This window comes from Astyanax mexicanus, chromosome 13, assembly GCF_023375975.1.
Source record: "Astyanax mexicanus isolate ESR-SI-001 chromosome 13, AstMex3_surface, whole genome shotgun sequence".
Taxonomy (NCBI): domain Eukaryota; kingdom Metazoa; phylum Chordata; class Actinopteri; order Characiformes; family Acestrorhamphidae; genus Astyanax; species Astyanax mexicanus.
The window spans coordinates 12,292,974-12,313,677 of NC_064420.1; the positions used below are offsets into that span (position 1 = coordinate 12,292,974).

Genomic DNA, 20,704 nt, shown 5'->3' on the forward strand with positions numbered 1-20,704 from the left:
AGCACTACACGGTGTAACCCTGAGTGTTCTGGTAAGCCGGGGTGATATTAGCCAGCAGTTCATCTCACATAGTTTGTTTTAACACTGTAAACGCACAGGCAACAGTCCAATATACTTGCCTCTGAATGGCAAGAGAGAGAGCGCTTATCCCAGTTAGCCAATAATGCTAATGCTGCTCCAGCAATGCTAGCCAGGGTTTATCAGTAGGCTACAGGCCGATAATACTTACCTCTGAACCCTGAAAGAACTAGCACTTAGCATGGTTAGCGATTAATGCTAATGCTGCTTCAGCAGTGCTAGCCAGGGTTTATCAGCAGGCTACAGATTGATATGACTCACCTCTGAATGGCAAAAGAGCTAGCGATTAGCAAGGTTAGCGGCTAGTGCTAACACTGCTCCAGTCTCTGTGGATTTTATGTGAGCATTTCAGTGCAAAAAATATGGTAAATTGATTATGAAGTGCTCCTTCAGAAGATGGCTTGAGAAAGCTGTATATGTTTTGAGGTAAAAGACTGGCTGGTGTGCTCATGGCAAGGTGGCATGAGTTATCAAAGTTGCAGTGAGGCCTGCTGATAGTGGAAGCCAGATGGATGGTACACTCTGTACATTTCTGGTTTTGTGCCCAATATCATGTGTGCAACCAGAATGGAATACATCATAGAAGACTTTTTCACTCACAGTGTTCACCACAGCAGGTGGTAATGATCGTAACCGGCAGTGTCTGGCTAGATTTGTTCATCCCATCTGCACTAATACAGGAGGCCCTGCACACACATCAATATAGTCTGATGCTAAACTGTTGCATGCTTGACTGATTGCTGATTGTTCCAGTGTGGTGATGATAGTAATGATTGTTTGTGTGTGTTTGTGTTTGTTTAGGTGAACGTCCTTATCAGTGCCCTTACTGTGACAAGGCCTTCAGCAAGAACGATGGCTTGAAGATGCACATTCGTACACACACTCGGGTAATTCACTTTGTTTTCTCTTTTACACTCACAAACACACTATATGGCCAAAAGTTTGTGGACACCCATGGTCGTTGCCTGGGTATCTAAAGATCTGGGGCTCAGCCCAGCCAGTTATAAGATTTTTTTTTTTTACATATTTTTTAAAGCATCCTGAATAATATGTAGTTTTTATATTTGATGGATTTAAGTGTGCTGCGATTCAGCATGGTTGATTGTTGCTGTCTTATTAAAAATCCTTAAAAAAAACTTGGAAACCCAGGGTTACACTTGAAAAGAAGAGGTAGGGGTAAGTGGTAAGGCCAAGGATGAAATGGGATTGGGCCTAAATGTGGGAAAATGATGAACTGTTGTCTATGAATTAGTTGTTTTGTTTGGTACTTTATTTCTGTGTTTCTAAGTTCAGTTCTCTCAATGAGATCGTAGTCTCTATTATTAGTGTTCTATTGTTCTGTTGTAATCCCCAGGCTGTGTACCAATAAGCTGTAACGTTGAACTTTGCTACTTTTATCATTTATTAGTAAAACATCTTTTCCACAGCTCGTTGGATAGGAACCTGGCTGAGGAAAATTGGACCTGTTTTCCGTTCCACAGACACACCCAGTGCTTCTGCATTACACACTGTCTTACACACTGCAGAGCAATATATCATACTGACAAATTATAAGTGCTTAACCTTTTAAAAGTCAATTGTGGCTGTGTGTAACGTCAACCCAGAATGAGGTCTTCAAGCAGTTTTAAAAGATTATTGATACACAGCCTTAGCTCTATGTCATCTGATCTGCAGAACAGTCCCATTACTTTTGATATGTTCCAAGTAGAGCTGCACGATATGTCGTTTAAGCATCGTCATCAAGATGTGGGCATGCACAATAGTCACATCCCAGGACGTGCAAAATCACCAAGGGCAATAAAATCAAACACGTAATGTTGCAGTGTTTTGATTCTTGACACAAGGGGTAGATACACAGTTTAATATCGTACTGCATATTGTTGAAAAAAAATAAATAAATAAACATTGCAAAGTCAATTTTTTCCAAAATCGTGCAGCCCTAGTCCCAAGGATGTTCAAGCATGCTACATTAAATGTAAATGTAATTCTATTACATTGCTTCACTTTTGGCACGGACAATTCTAGACAGATATAACTGGTTACAATCATTGCCTTCTATGACACATATAACACTGTGGATCAAGGAATTTTTCCTTAAGTCCTTAAGTCCTGCAGAACTTCAGAAATTGAATGTTATACCCATCTGGCACCCACTGTTAGCGCTTTTCCGCCATCGTGGAACCGGCACGGTTCTGGTTCGCGAACCTAATTTTGAACCTTTCGCTGTGTTTCCACCAACAAAATGAGGTTCCGGAACCAAGGTATTACAAGATAATACCTCACAACTCTTACAAGTGTTGGCATTCTGCAGCTGTCCTCTCAAGTGACCCTTGGTCAATTTACACACTGCCATCCCATGATTTTTGGCATTTCAGTGTACATTCTGACAACTGTAACCTTTGCACTATTTAAGGTGGAACGAGTAATTCCAAGAAGCATAAAAACAAGGAACCAGAATCCATTGTTTTACCATGAGTCACTGCGCTGTGGTCTAGTTGCAGACCTCTAAACACTTTCTGCTGGTAGACTCTAGACTAGAGTGGGGATTTGAGTCTAAAACCCTATCCGGAAGGGATTCGTTTGTCAGGGAGATGTCTGTGAAAAATATTTCACATTTCTACTCAGCGATAAAACTCTTGCATCCGGACTACAATTAAAAAAACAGGAGGACCAGTGAGTTTTTTGGCTTTCTTGGTCTCGTGACATCTTGTTCAGTAGCTCCTCCATTTTCACTCACTGTTGTCTTTACGTGGATCTCCGTGGAAACATGTGCCCAAAGTGTAATTATGGTGCGTGGCAGTGGACAAATATCTATTTTATTAAATGCGAGGAGACAAAACTCAGAGATGTGCGTCCAGATTGGAATAAAATTACTGGAGGACCACGGAGTTCAGTGAAAACCTGTAGGTAATGCAGCCTGTAATTTTCTCAGAGGACGTCTAAAAAAAACACATACATGGTTGGTCCAGACGGGAATAGTATCACAGAGGACCCCCCATAAATAAGAAAAATTACCCCAGGACTCCCTGAGAAACTAATCCCGTCTGAATAGGGCTTAATCCAAAGGTTGGGAAATTAACAGTGAACAAATTAAGGGTAAAATGGACAACACATGAAAATCTACACAATAAAATTTTAGTTACGGAATTAACCTGTAAGGAACCATGTGTAATATGTTACCTTGTAATCTTAAAGTAGCAGTACCTAAGATATTTTTTTTTTATTTAAAAGCAGTAGTATACCTCAGTTAGGAGTGGACAAACAATTTAAAATGAATGGTATCAGTGTTTTAGCTCAAATATCCCTGCAATTTCTAATACATTTATACATTTAAAAACAGAGTGGTCTGGTAGGTTTGTTGGATGTAATTGCTCTCTACACTTTGGCAGCATTTCACATATGATCAAAATAAACAAAATATTATACTTAAAAACATTTAATTTTAGACAACAATGCATTTACATTTACATTAACCTTAAAGGTACTCTTCTGCATTCTCTGAGCAATTACATATTCTTACCAAAGACGTCCCCAAATCCCCAAATTTATGGACTGTCACTTTAAGTTTACTTGACTTTTACTTTCAGTGTTCAAAGTTGATAATTCTTTTCATTTATTTTATTATTTTTTTTTACTTTCCCCATCTAAATCTTCACAGACACGTTCAATGATGTTAAGGTCTGGTCTTTTTTTGTCTTTTTTTTCTTTTCTCGTATAAAGCACGGCCGGTAATGGTCAGTTTAAAACCTGAACCCGACCCATATTCATGAAAATTTCAGAAAATTGTTCTAAAGTCCAAATTTGATCTGAAATCCGAGGTTTCAGCTTGCTTCTCAGGACTCTTCAGACTTAGGTCAGGCTCCAGACCTCTAAACTGAATATTGCCAGAAGCAGACTCCAATATTTCTGTGATTTCTAATGGAGATTTAGCTTAGCTTGAATGTACGTATACAAGAGGAACCTGGAGAGCTGAAGGATTTACACTTCATTTAGTTCCAGTCTAGAACTGAACTGCAGTGTAATCAAGCCAAGCACTGGCATCACTACGAGGCCAGCAGCTGCTTTTTACTGGAGGAATTATGAGCTGATGTCTGACACACCACAGAGGGTAAGCACAAGAGCGCGAGAGCAGCACTGATGATGGCATAATGTGCAGGACGCTCTGATTATGTATAGTGAAGGTCTGCTTACTCGATGTAAGACTCTGGTAGTGCTAATTTGGTACATGCGATCTATTTGGGCAGTGAACAGTCAGTGCTACTCATTTCTCTGCTCTCGTTTCACTGCATGCGAAAGCTGAAGCTTACATACACTCACAATTCAGTCTATTGTGTGAAGGTCAGCAAAGTAAAGAAGCACAGCTGCTGCAGATGTGATGCTTTCTCGCAGTGTATCGTGCAGCCTCCTCCACTTGGCATTAGTGGTTCTCCGTGTGTTCGTCCATGACCCTTGACCTCTCGCATATTTGCGAGAGTGTCGTATGAGTGAATCTCCAGCCTGGTGTTTTAATGGCTGATCTGAAACTCGTTAAACTGACAGATCCAACAATGAACTCCTCCGATAACTCCTGTCAGCACAGTAGAGTCTAAACACCAAAGACAGCATCTCTCTCTCTCTCTCTCTCTCTCTCTCTCTCTTTCTATTCATCTCTGTCTATCTCTCTGTCTTCAGTAAGATATATTTAAAAGTCTTATTCCACCATTTTTTTCAATTATTTTAAAATGTCTAGTTTTGGTTTCTAGTATTTTATTCGTTTTTGTTTTAAAAAAGTGCTTCAGTGATCCAGTATAGCATTGCTTTAGTCCAGTGAAGGGGTGGCAAGAGGGGCTATAGGATTTCAGCTCTTGCTCATTAATATTTATACATGCAAACATATCGGCTCTGATTGGCTAACAGCACTGAGAGGCAGCGAGACAGACAACAGTTAGAAACACTTTAAAATAGACATTTTTACACTAATAACAGACTTTGCAATGTCATATGTTACTTTACAACATGTGTAATGCCCCGCTAAGTGCAGTTTAGCCACTGATCTAGTCTTTGAGTCTCTGTAAAATGTGAAATCCACTGGAGATCCTATGTAAACCATTTGTTCTTTAGCACTGAATTACTGGACAAAGCCTTTTACACTGATGTAATATTTGCACTAGCACTGTTACCTCCTGTCTGATGAGTTTTAGCAGAAGAACACCTTTAAGCCAAGTTTTTTACATCTTTTTAACAAGAAATCAGGCTTCTGTCTGTCTCTCTTGTCTGTGTGTTTGATTGTGTGGTTGTGTGTGTGGTTGTGTGTGTGGTTGTGTGTGTATGTGATAGCCCCTCCTTACACAGACCATAAGATTACTCAGTTTCCCAGGATCCTTACTTCCTGTGTCCACCCGTTCCTATGACAATATAACACGATAGATCAGGGTCAGGTCTTTGCTATCTGTGTGTGTGTGTGTGTGTGTGTGTGTGTGTGTATAACAGTAAGCTAGCTGGCACTCCTCTTTTTTTCCTCTTCTTATTTCATGTCTTCACCCACACTGAGTGGAAGTTCACGGGGTAATCAGTTTGCGTGCAGGTCTGTGGATTGTGGAAAGGGTGTGTGTGTGTGTGTGTGTGTGTGTTATGGGAGTGCAATGGGAGTCTGTAAAATCTGTTCCAGGTGCATTTCCAGAAAAGACACTTAATTTGTTTACATCACAGGATCTTCAGTTATATAACAGACTGTGTGTATGTATGTGTGTAAGCTTTTATGTGTGTGTGTGTGTGTGTGTGTGTTGTTTTTTAATAAAGTCATGTTATTTTGTTCTTTCATATGTATTTGGAAACATTTATTTTGTACATAACAGTCTCTCTCTCTCTCTCTCTCTCTCTCTCTCTCTCTCTCTGCCCCCCCTATAGGAGAAGCCGTATAAATGCAGCGAGTGTAACAAGGCCTTCAGTCAGAAGCGAGGTTTGGATGAGCACATGAGGACACACACCGGAGAAAAGCCATTCCAGTGTGACGTTAGTACTTCACCACACTACACACACACACACACACACTAACATGCACACACTTACCCTACCACAACCTACAGACTCTTACAGTAGGGAAGGAGACAGCAGTGGGTTGTGGGTTCTGTATGACGCTGGTCAGGTTTGGGCCTCAGACCACTAAAGCTGGACTTGTTTTACCTCTGTTCAAGTCTGAAGCTGGAGCCATGACTGTGATTAATAAAGTGTCCGGCAGTGCAGTTCACACTAAACCTGAATACCACACTTCACATTATTACATAACACTGTTTGAAAAAGGCCTTGAGGATCAAGTCAGAGTCAAGACCATGGAGAGCACGTAAAAGTCCAATCTCTGAAGTTTGAGTCAAGAGTCAAGTCTTTGGTGAACAGAGTTGAGTTGAGTTGAGAAAGAACAAGTCTAAGATGACTTGTTGGGGAGCGAAGTGAGTCAGAGTCAAAATGTGTGATTGTGAGTCAGAGTCTAGACTCTTTGGTTAGGAAGTAAAAAGGTTAATCTTAGAGTTTCAAGAGAGCAGGTCATAGTTGAATCTCATTGGAACAAATCAGAGTTGAGAGTCGAATTTGAAATCTCTGGTGAGCAATTTAGAGTCCAGTCTATATAAAGAAAATCACTGTCTTGTTTTAAATCTCTGACTGCTGTGATCCCCAGAGTTGTGTCTTGAGTCTCTAAGTGGGAGTTGGGCAGAGTTTAGTCTCTGGAGGCAAATCAGACTCAAGTCTATGGAACAAGTCAGTGTCTAGCCCTAATGGAGCAAATCAGATGTTGAGTCTTGTGTCTTGATTCAGAAGTGAGTCAGAGTCAAGCCTCTTGTCTATAGGGAGGGAGTGAGTCCAAGTTGGGTGTCTGAGGAGAGTCTAATATTAAGTCCCTGGTAAGTAAGTCATATTCCAGTCTGTAGAAAGTAAGTTACAGTGAACCAAGTCAGAGTTGAATCTGAGTTTGGTCTTGAGTTTTTGGGAAGTAAAGTCAGAGTTGTTTCTTGAGTCTCTGAGGCTGTGTCTTGATTCAGGAGTGAGTCCAAGTTGAGTGTCTAAGTTGAATCTTAAGTCACTGGTGACTAAAGTCAAAGTCAAATCTTCTAAAAACAAGTCACAGTCTTGTATAGAATATATTGGGGATGAAATCAGTGTTAAGCCTATGGAAAGCAGAAGTCTTTGGGGGGCAGATTGGAGTAAATCCACGAGAGTTGCCTTCAATGCCATGAAGAAAGAAAAAAAAATATATATATATATATATTTATATATATTTATATATATCCTTATGTCTGTGTTATATACCGCTCTGGAAATCACTTCAGTTTCTGAATCAGTTTTTCAGATTTTGCTATTTATAGGTAAATGTTTGAATAACATGAACATTGTTGTTTTATTCTATAAACTACAGACAACATTTTTCCTAAAATCCAAATAAAAATATTGTCATTTAGAGCATTTATTTGCAGAAAAAATGAGAAAATGAGCTTTCAGAATAATGCAAAGAAAACAAGTTCATATTTTTAAAGTTTTAAGAGTTTAAAAATCAATTTTTGGTGGAATATCCCTGGTTTTTAATCACAGTTTTCATGCATCTTGGCATGTTCTCCTCCACCAGTCTTACACACTGCCTTTGGATAATTAATGCCACTCCTGGTCCAAACATTCAAGCAGTTCAGTTTGGTTTGTTGGCTTTGATCATCCATCTTCCTCTTTATTATATTTCATAGGTTTTCAATTTGGTAAAATCAAAGAAACTCATCATTTCTAAGTGGTCTCTTATTTGTTCCAGAGCTGTATATTCTGTTTTGCTGAGTGTTTGTGTGTGTGTGTGCTGGGTGTATTTGAGTGGGTGTGAGTACATTGATGGAGTGTTACTGTGCCATTGGAGCAGCAGGGGAAGGATGTCCTGCCAGGCGGACATAGGGCCGAAACCGCCCTGCACAAACTGACCCCTGTCTGACCTCCACACACACACACACACCCACACATCGGCCGGACCTCACACCCGGAGCAGCCCAGTTCCAAGCCACACTGTTAAAATAACACAAGGCCTCCTAGTCTCCTCTCTGTCTGTGAGGGGACACCAGACTGTCTCGCTGAGAACGGGTCAGGCTGGTGGACCCTGACCAAAAATAACCGATCTGTTTAATGTGGGAGTTTGAGGATATACAGTACAGCGTGGACACATTTGGACAGTGACACATTTCTTGCTGGGATGCACTGAAATTAAATTATTGATGATATTATGATATTATACAGGACTATAAGGAACTGCTCAGTCAGCTTTTCAGCTGTTATTTAGCGTGCTTTAGAGTAGTGCTTCCCAACCTTGGTCTTGGAAGACCCTCTGCCCTGCACAATTTTATTTTTACCAGATCCAGCTATTTAGCTAAATAAACAAATCCTTCCTTAGTTTAAGTTAAAACTGTGTTAGAGCAGGAAACTGCTAAATTGTGCAGGGCCAGGAGTCCTCCAGGACCAGGATGGGAACCATAGATTACTTGAACTGCTGAGCAGGACTGAATAGTTGTGAGCATGAAGGGCAATCGTTTTAGTGGCTTTTCCACAAGAACACAGTTTTTTTCCCCAGCACGGTTGGCTAACTTAACCAAACTTTTGAGCTTAAATGCTAGAGTCATGTTAGCAATGTTGGATGATGCCCATAGTCATAGGCATGCTAATGCTTTAGTAGTGATGTTGGATATGCTCCAGACCCACCATGACCCTGACCAGGAAGATACAGATAAGAAGATAAATCATCTGAAGAGCAGGTGACTGTCAGGTCTGTGCTTTAACAAAAACAGACCCACTTGATTCAATATGATAAGAAACCAGTCACCTGCAGGTACTGGGAATCTTGTTAAAGTTGAGGGTCGCATGGATTCCAGTCAATATCAGCAGATTCTTCAGAACAGTGTTCAAGAATTAGTGACAATATTGAAGTTAAAGCGTCGGAGCTGGATACTTCAACAAGACAATGACCCTAAACACTAAACACTGCTCACAATCTACTAAAGCTTTCATACAGAGGAACAAGTACAACATTCTGTAATGATCATCTCAGTCCTTCAGACCTGACTATTATTGAAAATCTGTGGTGTGATTTAAAGCGAGCTGTTCATGTTTAGAAACCATCAAACCTGACTGAACTGGAGATGATTTGTAAAGAAGAAGGATCCAAAATACCTTCAACCAGAAGCCAGTCTCTTGTTGGAAGCTATAGGAAGCGTTTGGAGGCTTTTATTTCTGCAAAAGCAGGATCTACTAAATATTGATGTAATTTTTCTGTTGGTGTGCCCAAATGTCTGCACCTGCCTAATGTTGTTTTAAAAATTATGGCACACATCTGCTATATGATATATTTAACTGAAATTGCTGATCTGAACAATCAGTGATTTATACAGGAAAATCATGCAAATTATCAGGTGTGCCCAAACTTTTTAATACTACTATATATTACAATGTTATTTCTTTTAAATGTGTTTTTGGTGAAAACTCATAGCACTCATTTTCATGGGTCGCCAGGAACGCATGTGACCACATAAAACAAGACACAGCTAAAGTGTTCCAGTGCATCTCCGGCAACAGGGACAGTCCAGTCCGCGGTGTCCTAACAGCAGGGCAAAAGCAGCTGCTTTGCATAACTTCATTCTTCAATCTTCCAGTTTGTTTATAAATGCTATCAGTGATCTACATGCTTGTAGCCTGTACATGTACACAAACAAGGACTCATGGGAGGTTGACGTAAATCTGCATGTCCTCCCATCATGAAATCCATTCACTGGAGACACTGGTATGGATATTTCCCATGACACATGAAAGCTAAAGAACACTATACTGACCTGCAGGTTGGTTGTGTGTTTGGGGGGGGGTCCTGTGTTGAATGTGGTTGTGATTTTTGATTGTTGTGATTTTTCACTTGTCTGTTCAAATGGGCAATTCTAGCCAGACATGGTTGGTTGTGATCATTGCCATCCAATGTGCTGTTCACTGTCCACTGGTGGGTAATGCCTTCTCTGACAGATCAAATATACACTTGACACTTTGGACTTGTTAAATGTAAACGTCTGGATCAACTCGGGATTCATTTACGTACTGCTTTAGCTCATGGCTTTTGATACTTTAGTATAAGTATAAGTAAAGAATTCCAAACTTTAAAAAAGTCAAATTAAAGGAGAGGTCAGTTGTTTCACATAGGAACATTTCTGAATGGGAGTCTGTAAATGGAACAGAGAGATCCAGTACTTGACACTGTGCTGAAGCTGAGTAACCCCAATAGATAAAGATCTTCTTTAAATACACATGCACACACAGTTCAGAGTTCAAATACTTCCTTAGCAATAACCACACAGTGAAACAGGATAGAAACACTCAGTAGGAGACCAAGAACATCTCACTGATCTTACTGATCTCACCAAACCAAATGAAAAACACTTGCACACTGTTTTCCTTTGATTTCGCCCGGCTAGCCACAGGAATTTCTTAAGATCACCTTCTTTTTTTCTTCCATTCTTCAGCTATCTATACTGCCGGAGAAATGGCGCTGTCCACCAGTCTCCCCAGTCAGAACTTTTGTTTATGAATTAAATCCCAAGAGAAGGTGGGTCATGCAGAAAGACAATGACCCTGAGCACACAAGTCATTCAACTAAAGAATGGTTGAAGTTCATATTTTAAAGTACCGACCTTCATCCGATCAAAAAGTTGTGGAAAGACCTAAAGTGAGCAGTTAATATGAGGAAAACCCTAAACCCAAATAGGCTGTTGAGGCTGTTCTGTACAAGGAATGGGCTGAGATTCCTCTAAGTCGGTGTACAGGACTGATCAACAGTTACCATAAACGTTTAGTTGCTGTTACTGCTCCAAAGGGGGGGTCACACCAGATACTAAAAGCTGATGGGTCCTTTAAACCCTCTAGAGGTTTGGTCGGAATATGTCCTAAAAAAAAAAAAAACATCATAAAGAACTTTGTAAAGCACTTCCTAGAATATTCATCCAGCAGTAATTTATTCACGTAATTCCCATTTATTACCACGAAGCGAAAACCATCCCTAATCCAACGTCTTTTAGCTTCTTATATACATTACTCGTCATTTGAGGCTATTTATGCTGATTAAGACTTTGCTTCGTGCCTCATGCCTGGCTTGCATAAATGCCATGAAGCTATGGTATTAGTTACATATCCCCTATAACATGACCAAGGAGGAGCAAAAGCCTATAAAAGCTTCTCCTAAACCGGTTAGCAGTGATGAGGATTAACTCTGTCCACTCTGATCTTCTTAAACAGTAAACAGGAGGCAGAAGAATGTCTTTTTCTCATGTATTTTCCGACGTTTTTGGGAAAAGGGCTTGTAACTTTGACCGAGCAGTGGTTTAAGAGGATTTAGTGGTAAAAGGAAATGCTATAAAGTGGTTTGTGTTTGTCATGTTTTTGTAAAATCAATCACATGAGGAACAACAGTTGTGTTCTGGCATCTATAAACACAGACAACAGCAGGAGACCTTGAGCTTTTAAAAACTATTGCAGCTTTGATTGTTTAAATTCTTTTGGGATTGAATTTTATAGATTCTGCTATTTTGATTTTCTTCATCCGTCTTGCCAGATACACAGGATTTTGTCAGCAGCTGTGCAGACAACCGCATACATGTATTTAGGACTTCCTGAAATCAACACAGTAAGTGAGCACTGTAAGAGTCACTGTGTATCATACAGCGTCAAAGTGATTTTTGATGCCTCTATATGCAGGACTTCAGGAGCACCTATAGAACACAGTGTCCACAATTTCAGGAGCATTTACTGAGCACTGTTCCAGGGGTTGCAAAGTCTAGTCAGAAGAAGAAAAAAACAGACATAATTCACTTTTTTGTTCAGTTTCTCAGTTTCTTCTTCTCAGACGTCTGGCAAAGATCTAGCACTGGGGGACCCAGACGTTGTCCAATGGGGACCAAAACCGATAAACTACTGAGAAGGATGTAATTGTGACCGTGTTCATTTAAAGCACCGGAACTTTTCCTTTCCTTACGGTATACGCGCTCTGCGGCACAGTAAACTCACAGACCAATCACGTGTGGTGTAAGATCACCAAACGCTCTTCTCAGCCAATCAGATCAGTGCAGACCGCTGCCCTGGCTAGTGAATTGGGACGAGGCGGGAAAAACGCCTTTATAACGAGATAGGGAGCCCGAGAACTGGCAGAAAACCAAGAACGGGCAGAAAATAAAGACATGCCGAGCGCAAGACAGGCGCAAGCGACAGGGGAGGAATTTACACAAAATTTTATTATAACTATATATTTTTTTCATCCTAGTTCAAACAACCTCATGGGTCAGATGTTACCCTATATATATATATATATATATATATATATATATATATATATATATATATATATATATATATATATATATATATATTAGTCAGCAACTGTCAAAAGAGTCAAAAGCAGCCTATGGACTACCTGTAGTTCATGTGATTACAGAGAGAGAGAGAGAGAGAGAGAGAGAAACACATATCCAACCAACATATATTCTGTATAGCAAAATTATTTCTCACGTGTTTTCTTTGTTTCAAAACATGGTTTTGGAGAGCAGCCAGATGAATCACTATTTTCCAAGCAAAAAAAATGAGTAATTCGTATCCCTATGTCACCGATCAGACATGTAGTGTAAAAGCCACAACAACTGATAAACTCAAAGTTGTGTTGTATAAACCAGGCATAAGAAGCACTGAATGTGGAAATTTTATTTATATAGAGGAATTAGTGCTAAATTGAAAAGAAAACACTACCATGCGAAAATGTAAATGCAATCCACACAGTGCATTGCTTTACCTTACTAACATGCGGAAAACAGGGCAAAATGAAATGCAAAACCATTATTACATTACATTTTACTGCAATACACAAGAATTTAATTTGTGTTAGAATTGCACCTAAATTGCAATCAGCTCCACTGTATTGTATTCCACTGTGTGGCACTGTGAATATTTGAAAATAAATCACAATGCATAGGATTGCATTTTGTTTACGAGCAGCACGGAATTTGAGCCAAAATGAAATGTAATCACTGTCCAATCAGAACCTACTACTGAACTTCTAAAAGGTACACAATTTCAGAAGGGCGTAGAGCACAGTGTGCAGATACCATTTTAATGCCAATTTTCGAATCAATATCTAAGATATTTCTTATTTTTCCTGTTCCAAGAGGTACCTCTGTGTGTTCACAGTCACTGCAAGGCACAATGCCTAAAGGCTAGAACTTTCCAGGTTGTATTATCATTAGCTGTAGAACGTTAACACGCACACACAACCCACCCAAAATCCCATCCAGTCCCTAATCTGTGTGAAATTGCAGAGCATGCACGTGCCCCTAATGGGAGCTGCATGGGGATGTGAGATGTTTTCCACACTGTATGTTTGGGTAAAGGGATTACAATCATTACAGTGTGAAAGGAACAGCTGGATTTGCCCCCATCTCTCCCACCCCCTATGTTCCTTCTCAGCATTTCTGTCTCTCTTTAGCTCTCCAGCCTTCAGTTTTATCTGCTGTGTAATGATGATTGACTGGGCTTAATGTTTTTTTATGTGTGCAATAAAAATATGGCAAAATCATGTATGTATGTATGTGTACAGTATGTCCATGTGTGTTTTGGGGGGGGATTTAGCTATGTTTTGGCACGAGGTCGTTGCTCTGAGGGTTGAAAGTGTGTGTGATTCATTGCATGGCTTGGCTGATGTTTTCTAACTGGTTTGTTTGGAGTCTCTGTTTTGTTGGCAGTGCTGCTTAAAGTGGTTTGGGTTCTGTGTGTAAGAGTTTCTGTAGGGGGTTCTCAATGAGGAGCATCTGGCAATGAAAAGTCCTCAGTTGCTGACCATGTCCAAACATATATGTCTGTGAGAGGGTTTTCAGCTACAGCTAGAAAATGCACTGACAATATAACAGGGAGTGTTTGGAGTGTCCACACATGACCCTGCACAGATAACAAAATTCACTTTCCCGGTTAAGTACCACATGAATTTATCCATGTCGAGCTGGAGTTGCATTGGCCTAGGTACTGTTTGAATAAAAGCCTAATTCTGACACACAAGCTCAGCTCACTGAGTGCTGCATGTGCAAACACCCCGGTTGCAGAGTATAATACGACAACAAGCCAGAGCTGAATGTGCCAAAACCCCTGTTGTCGTGTATTATATGGCATTCTGCCCGAGACACTTGTGCTAACACTCCTGCTTCTAAGTATAATATGGCAATCTGTCCAAGCCACTTGTTCCAACACTCCGGTTGCTGAGTATAATGTGGCATTCTGCCAGAGACGCTTGTTCTAACACTCTAGTTTCCAAGTAAATTACATCAATCTGCGTAGCCACTTGTGCCAACACCCCGGTTGCCGAGTATAATACAGCAATCTGCCCACAGCCTCTTGTGCCAACACCTTGGTTGCTGAATATAAAACAGCAATCTGTCAAAGTTATTTGAGCCAACAACACGGTTGCCGAGTACAATACGGCAGTCTGACCAAGCCACTCATGCCAACACTCCGGTTGCCAAATATAATACAGGAATCTGCCCGCAGCCTCCTGTGCCAACACCCTGGTAGCCAAGTATAATACAGCAACCTGCCCAAATCAGTTAAGCCAACACCAAGGATGCCGAGTATAATACTACAATATGCCCAAGCCACTTGTTCAAACACCCTGGTTGCCAAGTAAAATTCAGCAATCTGCCTAGCTACTTGTGCCAACACCCCGGTTACCGAATATAATACAGCAATCTGCCCTTAGCATCTTGTGCCAAAACTCTGGTTGCTGAGTGTAATACAGCAATCTGCCCGAGCCGCTTGTGCAAACACCACATTTGCAAAGTATCTCGGCCCACACTGCTTTTCCCAATTTGAGTCTCAGCCAAAGCTGTCATGCATCAGCAGAGCTTTTGTCAATTCTTCATGCTATGCTTCATGTACAATGGCATGTGTCAGCAAGAAGGGGTATAAGACCCCCAGCTCTTGGCTTCAGAGTATTTTCTAGAGTGATGGACCTCCACCCAATACTGTTGATCCAGAACTGATCATCCAACATTAAGAGTATTTGAACTCACATATCCTCTCATGACTGAATGCCATCAAACCCTCATAGCAGTGTTCGGACATCTAGTCCATGCCATCCTTCCAGTAAGATGGTAATCGTTGCTGCAGCAACAGGGTGGGCAAACTTTATTTTAATATTCCTTGAATTTGGAGAAAATATTGGATAAGCAAAAAGTCTACAAACTTTTGGCCAGTTAGTGTAGTTAAAGAAAATAAAGTGGTCTTTTGCTGTTGTAGTCCATCTACCTCGAGGTTGGACACAGTGTTGTGCATTCTGAAAATCTTTTTCTGCTTACCACAATTGTACAGAGTGTTTGATCTGAGTTACTGTAGCCTTTCTGTCAGCTCCAACCTGTCTGGCTATTCTCTGCATAATTGAAGCTCACTGGATGTTCTTTCTTAAGTGAACTCTTGAGATTTTGGGCTGAAAATCTCAGGAGATCAGTAGTTCTAGAAATACTCTAGACCTGCAATGACAGTGAACAATCTTACTACACTCAAAAAAGCTGTTGGAATGGATCAAGATGGTATGCATTGCACTGCTGTCACACATTTGGCTGATTTAATAATTCCACAATTGAGAACATGGTAAAAATTCTGTTTTGGTACAGAACTAGTATTGTGTCCCATGACACATGCCATGTGTCCCATGGAAGCTAATGAATGCTGCACTGACTTGTGGGAAATGCGTGTTGGGACTCCTGCATTGAATGTTATTGTGATTTCTACAAGAGTCTAACCAACAGAACTAGTCTGTTTGCAAGGACAACTGTAGCCAGACGACACCAGTCACAATCATTACCATCCAATTGTATCCACTTGCACTGTCCACTGTGGATGGTAATACCTTTTATGGAATATTTCTAGTACACAATTATCACTGTGAAATCCATCCGGCACCCATTATCAAGCTCACTCACTCACTCACTCACTCACAAAATAACACCTAACAACTTCTACAGTTAGATGCGTTCTTATGCCTTCCTTTTTGCATGTCAGTGTAATATGCTAATTTGGATAGTCTTTGGACTACACTGTCTAACACATCCTGTCTGTGTTCTTTTGTTCTGTTCTGTGATTGGCTGTAGGTTTGCGACCTGTCCTTCAGTCTGAAGAAGATGCTGATCAGGCACAAGCTCACCCACAATCCCAACCGGCCAATGGCGGAGTGCTCCCTCTGCCACAAGAAGTTCACCCGCAACGACTACCTCAAAGTGCATATGGAAAACGTCCACGGAGAGATTGAGGCCTAGAGACTGAACTACAGATGTATTCGTGTAGTCTGAGGTGTCCATGTGCCTGCACTGATTGGCCATTTTACCGTGAACATGGTAAATTGTGTGCAAAAGTTTGTGAACCCATGTGATGTAGGAAAATATGCCCACACCATTTCTGTTTATTTATTACATTGGGAATCCTAAAATATAACACTTTAAATGTGCCATATCTTTTGTCAGATTTGTATCCGCAACAGTAATTGCACATTAAATGTGCAGAATTATCTTCTCATTCTCTTAGAAACAACAACATCATGGAATAAAACTGACCGGATGTGCCCAAAGTTTTGTATACACATAGTTTCTCTTTTGTAAGTTTACCTGTAAACCTTGTAAGGCAATACTTACTTACACTAATTGCACATTTCACTGTACACATGGTAGGCTGTATACAAAAATGTGCAAACCCCTGTGAAGTCAGTAGCTTGTCTGTGTGAAATACACCCCCCACACTATTTCTGTTTATTGCTGCATTTATTAGAATGGAAATCCTGATTTATGTCACTTTAAATGTGCCATATTTTTTGTGCAAACCATATTCTATGGTAGATTTGTTTCCCCAATTCAGAAATTAAATTGTAATTGTGCATTAATTAAAATGTGCAGAATTAATATCTTCTCATTCTCTTAGGAAATCAACAAATCATGGAATAAAATTGACCAGGAGTGCCAAAACTTTTGCATACACTTGTCTGCTCTGCTGTTGGCTTACCTGTACACATGCAAGGCGTTTAATTGTATTATTGCATACGATATGATATGGCACACCCCTAACTGAGACATTTAAAAAATACAATAATTTTATCAGATCTGTAACAGAAGTAAATTAATAGTATGATAGTAGTCATGATAGTAATAATACACTTCAAATATCTCCATATATCCAGGATTATAGTAAAATAAATGATACTAGACAGATATAGTATGTCTTCTTACGGGAAATGAGAACAGTGGGATTTTTCTTTTGCTAAAAACAGCAAAAAAAGTCGTACCCTGATGAGATAATTATGGGTGAGTGATATGGCACGATAATTCTGGGTGTAATATTGTTACAATATGGCACACCCCTAGTGGCTAGTTATGATATACAGGAATTAAAAGCCCCAGAAGCAGGTTCTGTATTGAGAAAGTTGCCTCTCTCTTTTTCTCTGATGTTTGGGGCTAAAATATGAATAAGCATATGATCTTAAAGAAACAACTACAGTGTTTCTGATAAAATGGCCAGTGAGTGCAGGTCCAAAGTCTATATACATTCCATGTCCCGTGTAGAACCAAAGACATAAGGATTCCCCCAAAGTCACTGACTCTCTCGCTCTGTCTGATATTACTGTATGCAGCAATACTGCAGTAACTCAATACTGCACGGTGCTTATTTTCAGTGCAATCCTACCCCGATTATCTATCTAGCTCAGCTATGCATGACTCTGCTGAAGAGCCAGTACATAAAGAAAGCCGTCTTACTGTGAATTTAAAGCTCAAAGACATTCAGTTTAAATCCATGTTATTATACTGCATTGTTTAACACAGTGCTTTTTCTGTTAAAAGAATAGTTCATAAAACATCCATCAATGAATGTGATTAATCACTGACTCCATATGCAGGTAATCAATCAAAATATGTAACAAAAACCTAAGATGCTAGGCTAACATTGCTAAAAAGCACTGGACTAAGACTATCATCATCAACTTTAACTCGTCTCTGTAAACACATAAAAACTGTGAACTTTATGAACACAGAAATATATAAACATGAATTTAAAAACACATTCATAATTTTAGTCCGTAAATACAAAAATAAAATTCTTTATATTTGAGTATTTTTGTGTGGATAAAAGAGTGAAACATAAAACTGTAAAATCATAAAAGACTGCTATTATTCTAAATTGTTTTAGCAAATAAATTTATAAAAAAAACACTAAGCTAAAAACACTGGACAGTGTTAATACATGGTCAAAAATCTCTATTAGCCCAACCCTCAAAGTGTACTAAGATTTTCATTTTTTTTTTATTGCAGAGACAAATCAATGTGATTTTAGATTTTAGCTTGAATGTTTAAATAAAGTCTATTAATAAACTCTTAAATTCCTATTTAAAAAGCTTTTTTTAATTTATAAAAAAACAAACATATGCCATATATTTACAAAGAGGAGAATCCAGTGTTTATTAGGAACATTAGCCTAGCATATCCCATTCTAAACTATAGAAGCACACGTCAGCTATTACATATATAACATATATTAACTGATCAACTGCTCACTGTTCATTATTTTTTTTTGCTGAACTATTTAACCTTTAAAGGTTGAACTGCATATTGATTGGTGCAGGTGGGAGTGATGCAATATTACAGATAATGGTGTCATAAAAAAAGTTCAAAAAAAGATTTTTATCTTTTATATATTATGCTTATTTGCCTATTGCAATTAAGAGAAGTTACATTTGTTATTAGTTACTTTTGGGGACCAAGGAAGGAGCTGAATGCTGATTGGCTCCCGGTTGTACATTATTTTCTGCAGTATTGAAGTTAAATTGGATGTTTGGTGCTCTGTTGACTTTTGCACACATCTATTTCTGTTATTATACTTTGTAAGTTCATTCCTTCAAATCATTCCATCTGTAATATAACTCCTTAATTGTTATAATTATTAATATAATAAATGTTACTGTTTTGGTTTGATGTTTTGCAAGTGTATTAAAGTGGAATTCAATTGATTTTTCAAATTAATTCTACAGAAATTCAGAGTGGGATTGGTGTGACAAAATGTGACATGTCAAGTGGCCAAATGTTATAGGATAGCTACTAGTATTGTCTCATCCAGTGTGTACAGTGTTCAACCTCACTTATAAGATAACACCTTACAACTTACAACACAGGTGTGGCTGTTCCCAAGTATTCCACTGAGGTAACACTTTATGATCAAATCCATTCTGAATCTCTGGGAAATTAATGAAATTTCTCTTTCAAGTGTTTTGTTCGTCTGGAATGGGAGGGATTGTTGGATGAAAGATACAGAGAGAGAGTGAATGCATGTTGTTGTTGAAAAGTCTTAATTATAATGTAAAGCTATTTATCAGGTTATAAGCATTTATTTGTTCAAAAAACATCTCATAATAAATACAAATGAAAAAATAACGTTTCAACGGATGTGTTTATTTTGGATAAATCATTTTTAAAGGCCAGTATTCCCAGTTCTTCTAATTTCTATTTAGCCATACATGGATGATGGTGGAAGATCCAACTGCTTGGGCACCTGGGTGGGACCAAACTGTTGTTAATCAGGTGAATGAAGGGAAAGGCGAAACTTCAGTATCTGAGCAGATGTGTAAGGAGCTGTGTTTTAAGTGCAGGTGGAGGCTAGTGATTGGTTGGAGTATAGAAGATTTAACATTAGTCTTCTGGTAGAACTTTTGCTGGTGCTTTCATTACCTATCCAATACCCTATATAATAGTAATAATTGTTTGGTCCGGACCTTTTAACTTTTCAGTTTGGTCTGAACCAAAGAAGCAGATGTGAAGGGTCTAGATCTATTGAACTATTGTCTACATGGTTTAGACTTTTGGACCAGTTGCCGAAAGCTGAGCCCATCTTTAAACATACCAGAGCAAAACGTTATTGGTGTTGTGCCGAAATCTAGCAAAAGGACACCGTCAGAGACCTAAAATTTGTCCCGCCACCTGACAAAGCAGCTCTCTGAACTTTACATTCTATTACATTCTGCAAACCTAAACTGTAGAATTGTAAACTGCAGTGTGAATGCAAAACTTCCCTTATAAAAGGGAATGGCAAGTCACATGCTGTTTTATACTTTACATCCAAAACACCCCTATGATTATATAAGAGAATTGGCTTGTGTGTTTCGATATACGCTAGGTGTACTTTTCCCATCGTTACGATAGCAAAGACACACTGACCCACTAAATTAAACTATGTGGTGCACGGTTGATGGCTTGTCTATAGATTGCTAAAATGGGGACCTCAGTCTGACTACTCTTTCTCTGGACAGCGTTGCATCATTTACGATGTGACAACAACAACCTTTCAAATCCAGAGTGAAAGAAGTAAACTGACCTTGATACCATAGCAACCCATGAAGATACGTTTGTGATGTCCAGACATGCAAATCCAATCTGATTTTCCTGCAGTCTGAACATAGCCTTAGACATACAACCAGAGATGATTCTTCAAGGAGCAAAGCAAACCTAACACAAAGGCCCAATCCCATTTCACCTCTTGGCCCTACCACTAAGCCTTACCCCTCTGTTTTGCATGTTCACGTCTAGGGGTAGAGTGT

The 20,704-nt window shown here is 39.4% G+C and overlaps 1 protein-coding gene across 4 annotated transcripts in view; it reads left to right on the forward strand.

Moving 5' to 3' along the window:
• prdm5 (PR domain containing 5) overlaps positions 1 to 19,535 on the forward strand; it is an 87,265-nt gene extending 67,730 nt beyond the window's left edge. For 2 of the 4 annotated variants that reach the window (XM_049486410.1, XM_049486411.1), the window contains exons 14-16: positions 880 to 965; positions 5,965 to 6,069; positions 16,227 to 19,535. In XM_049486410.1, coding sequence (XP_049342367.1) covers positions 880 to 965; positions 5,965 to 6,069; positions 16,227 to 16,391 — 356 coding nt within the window. In that variant the 3' untranslated portion in view covers positions 16,392 to 19,535. Of the gene's footprint in view, positions 1 to 879; positions 966 to 1,505; positions 1,894 to 5,964; positions 6,070 to 16,226 lie in introns of those variants that run through there. The other 2 variants (XM_049486412.1, XM_049486413.1) reach the window with 2 other exon arrangements.
• The last annotated feature ends 1,169 nt before the right edge of the window (positions 19,536 to 20,704 follow it).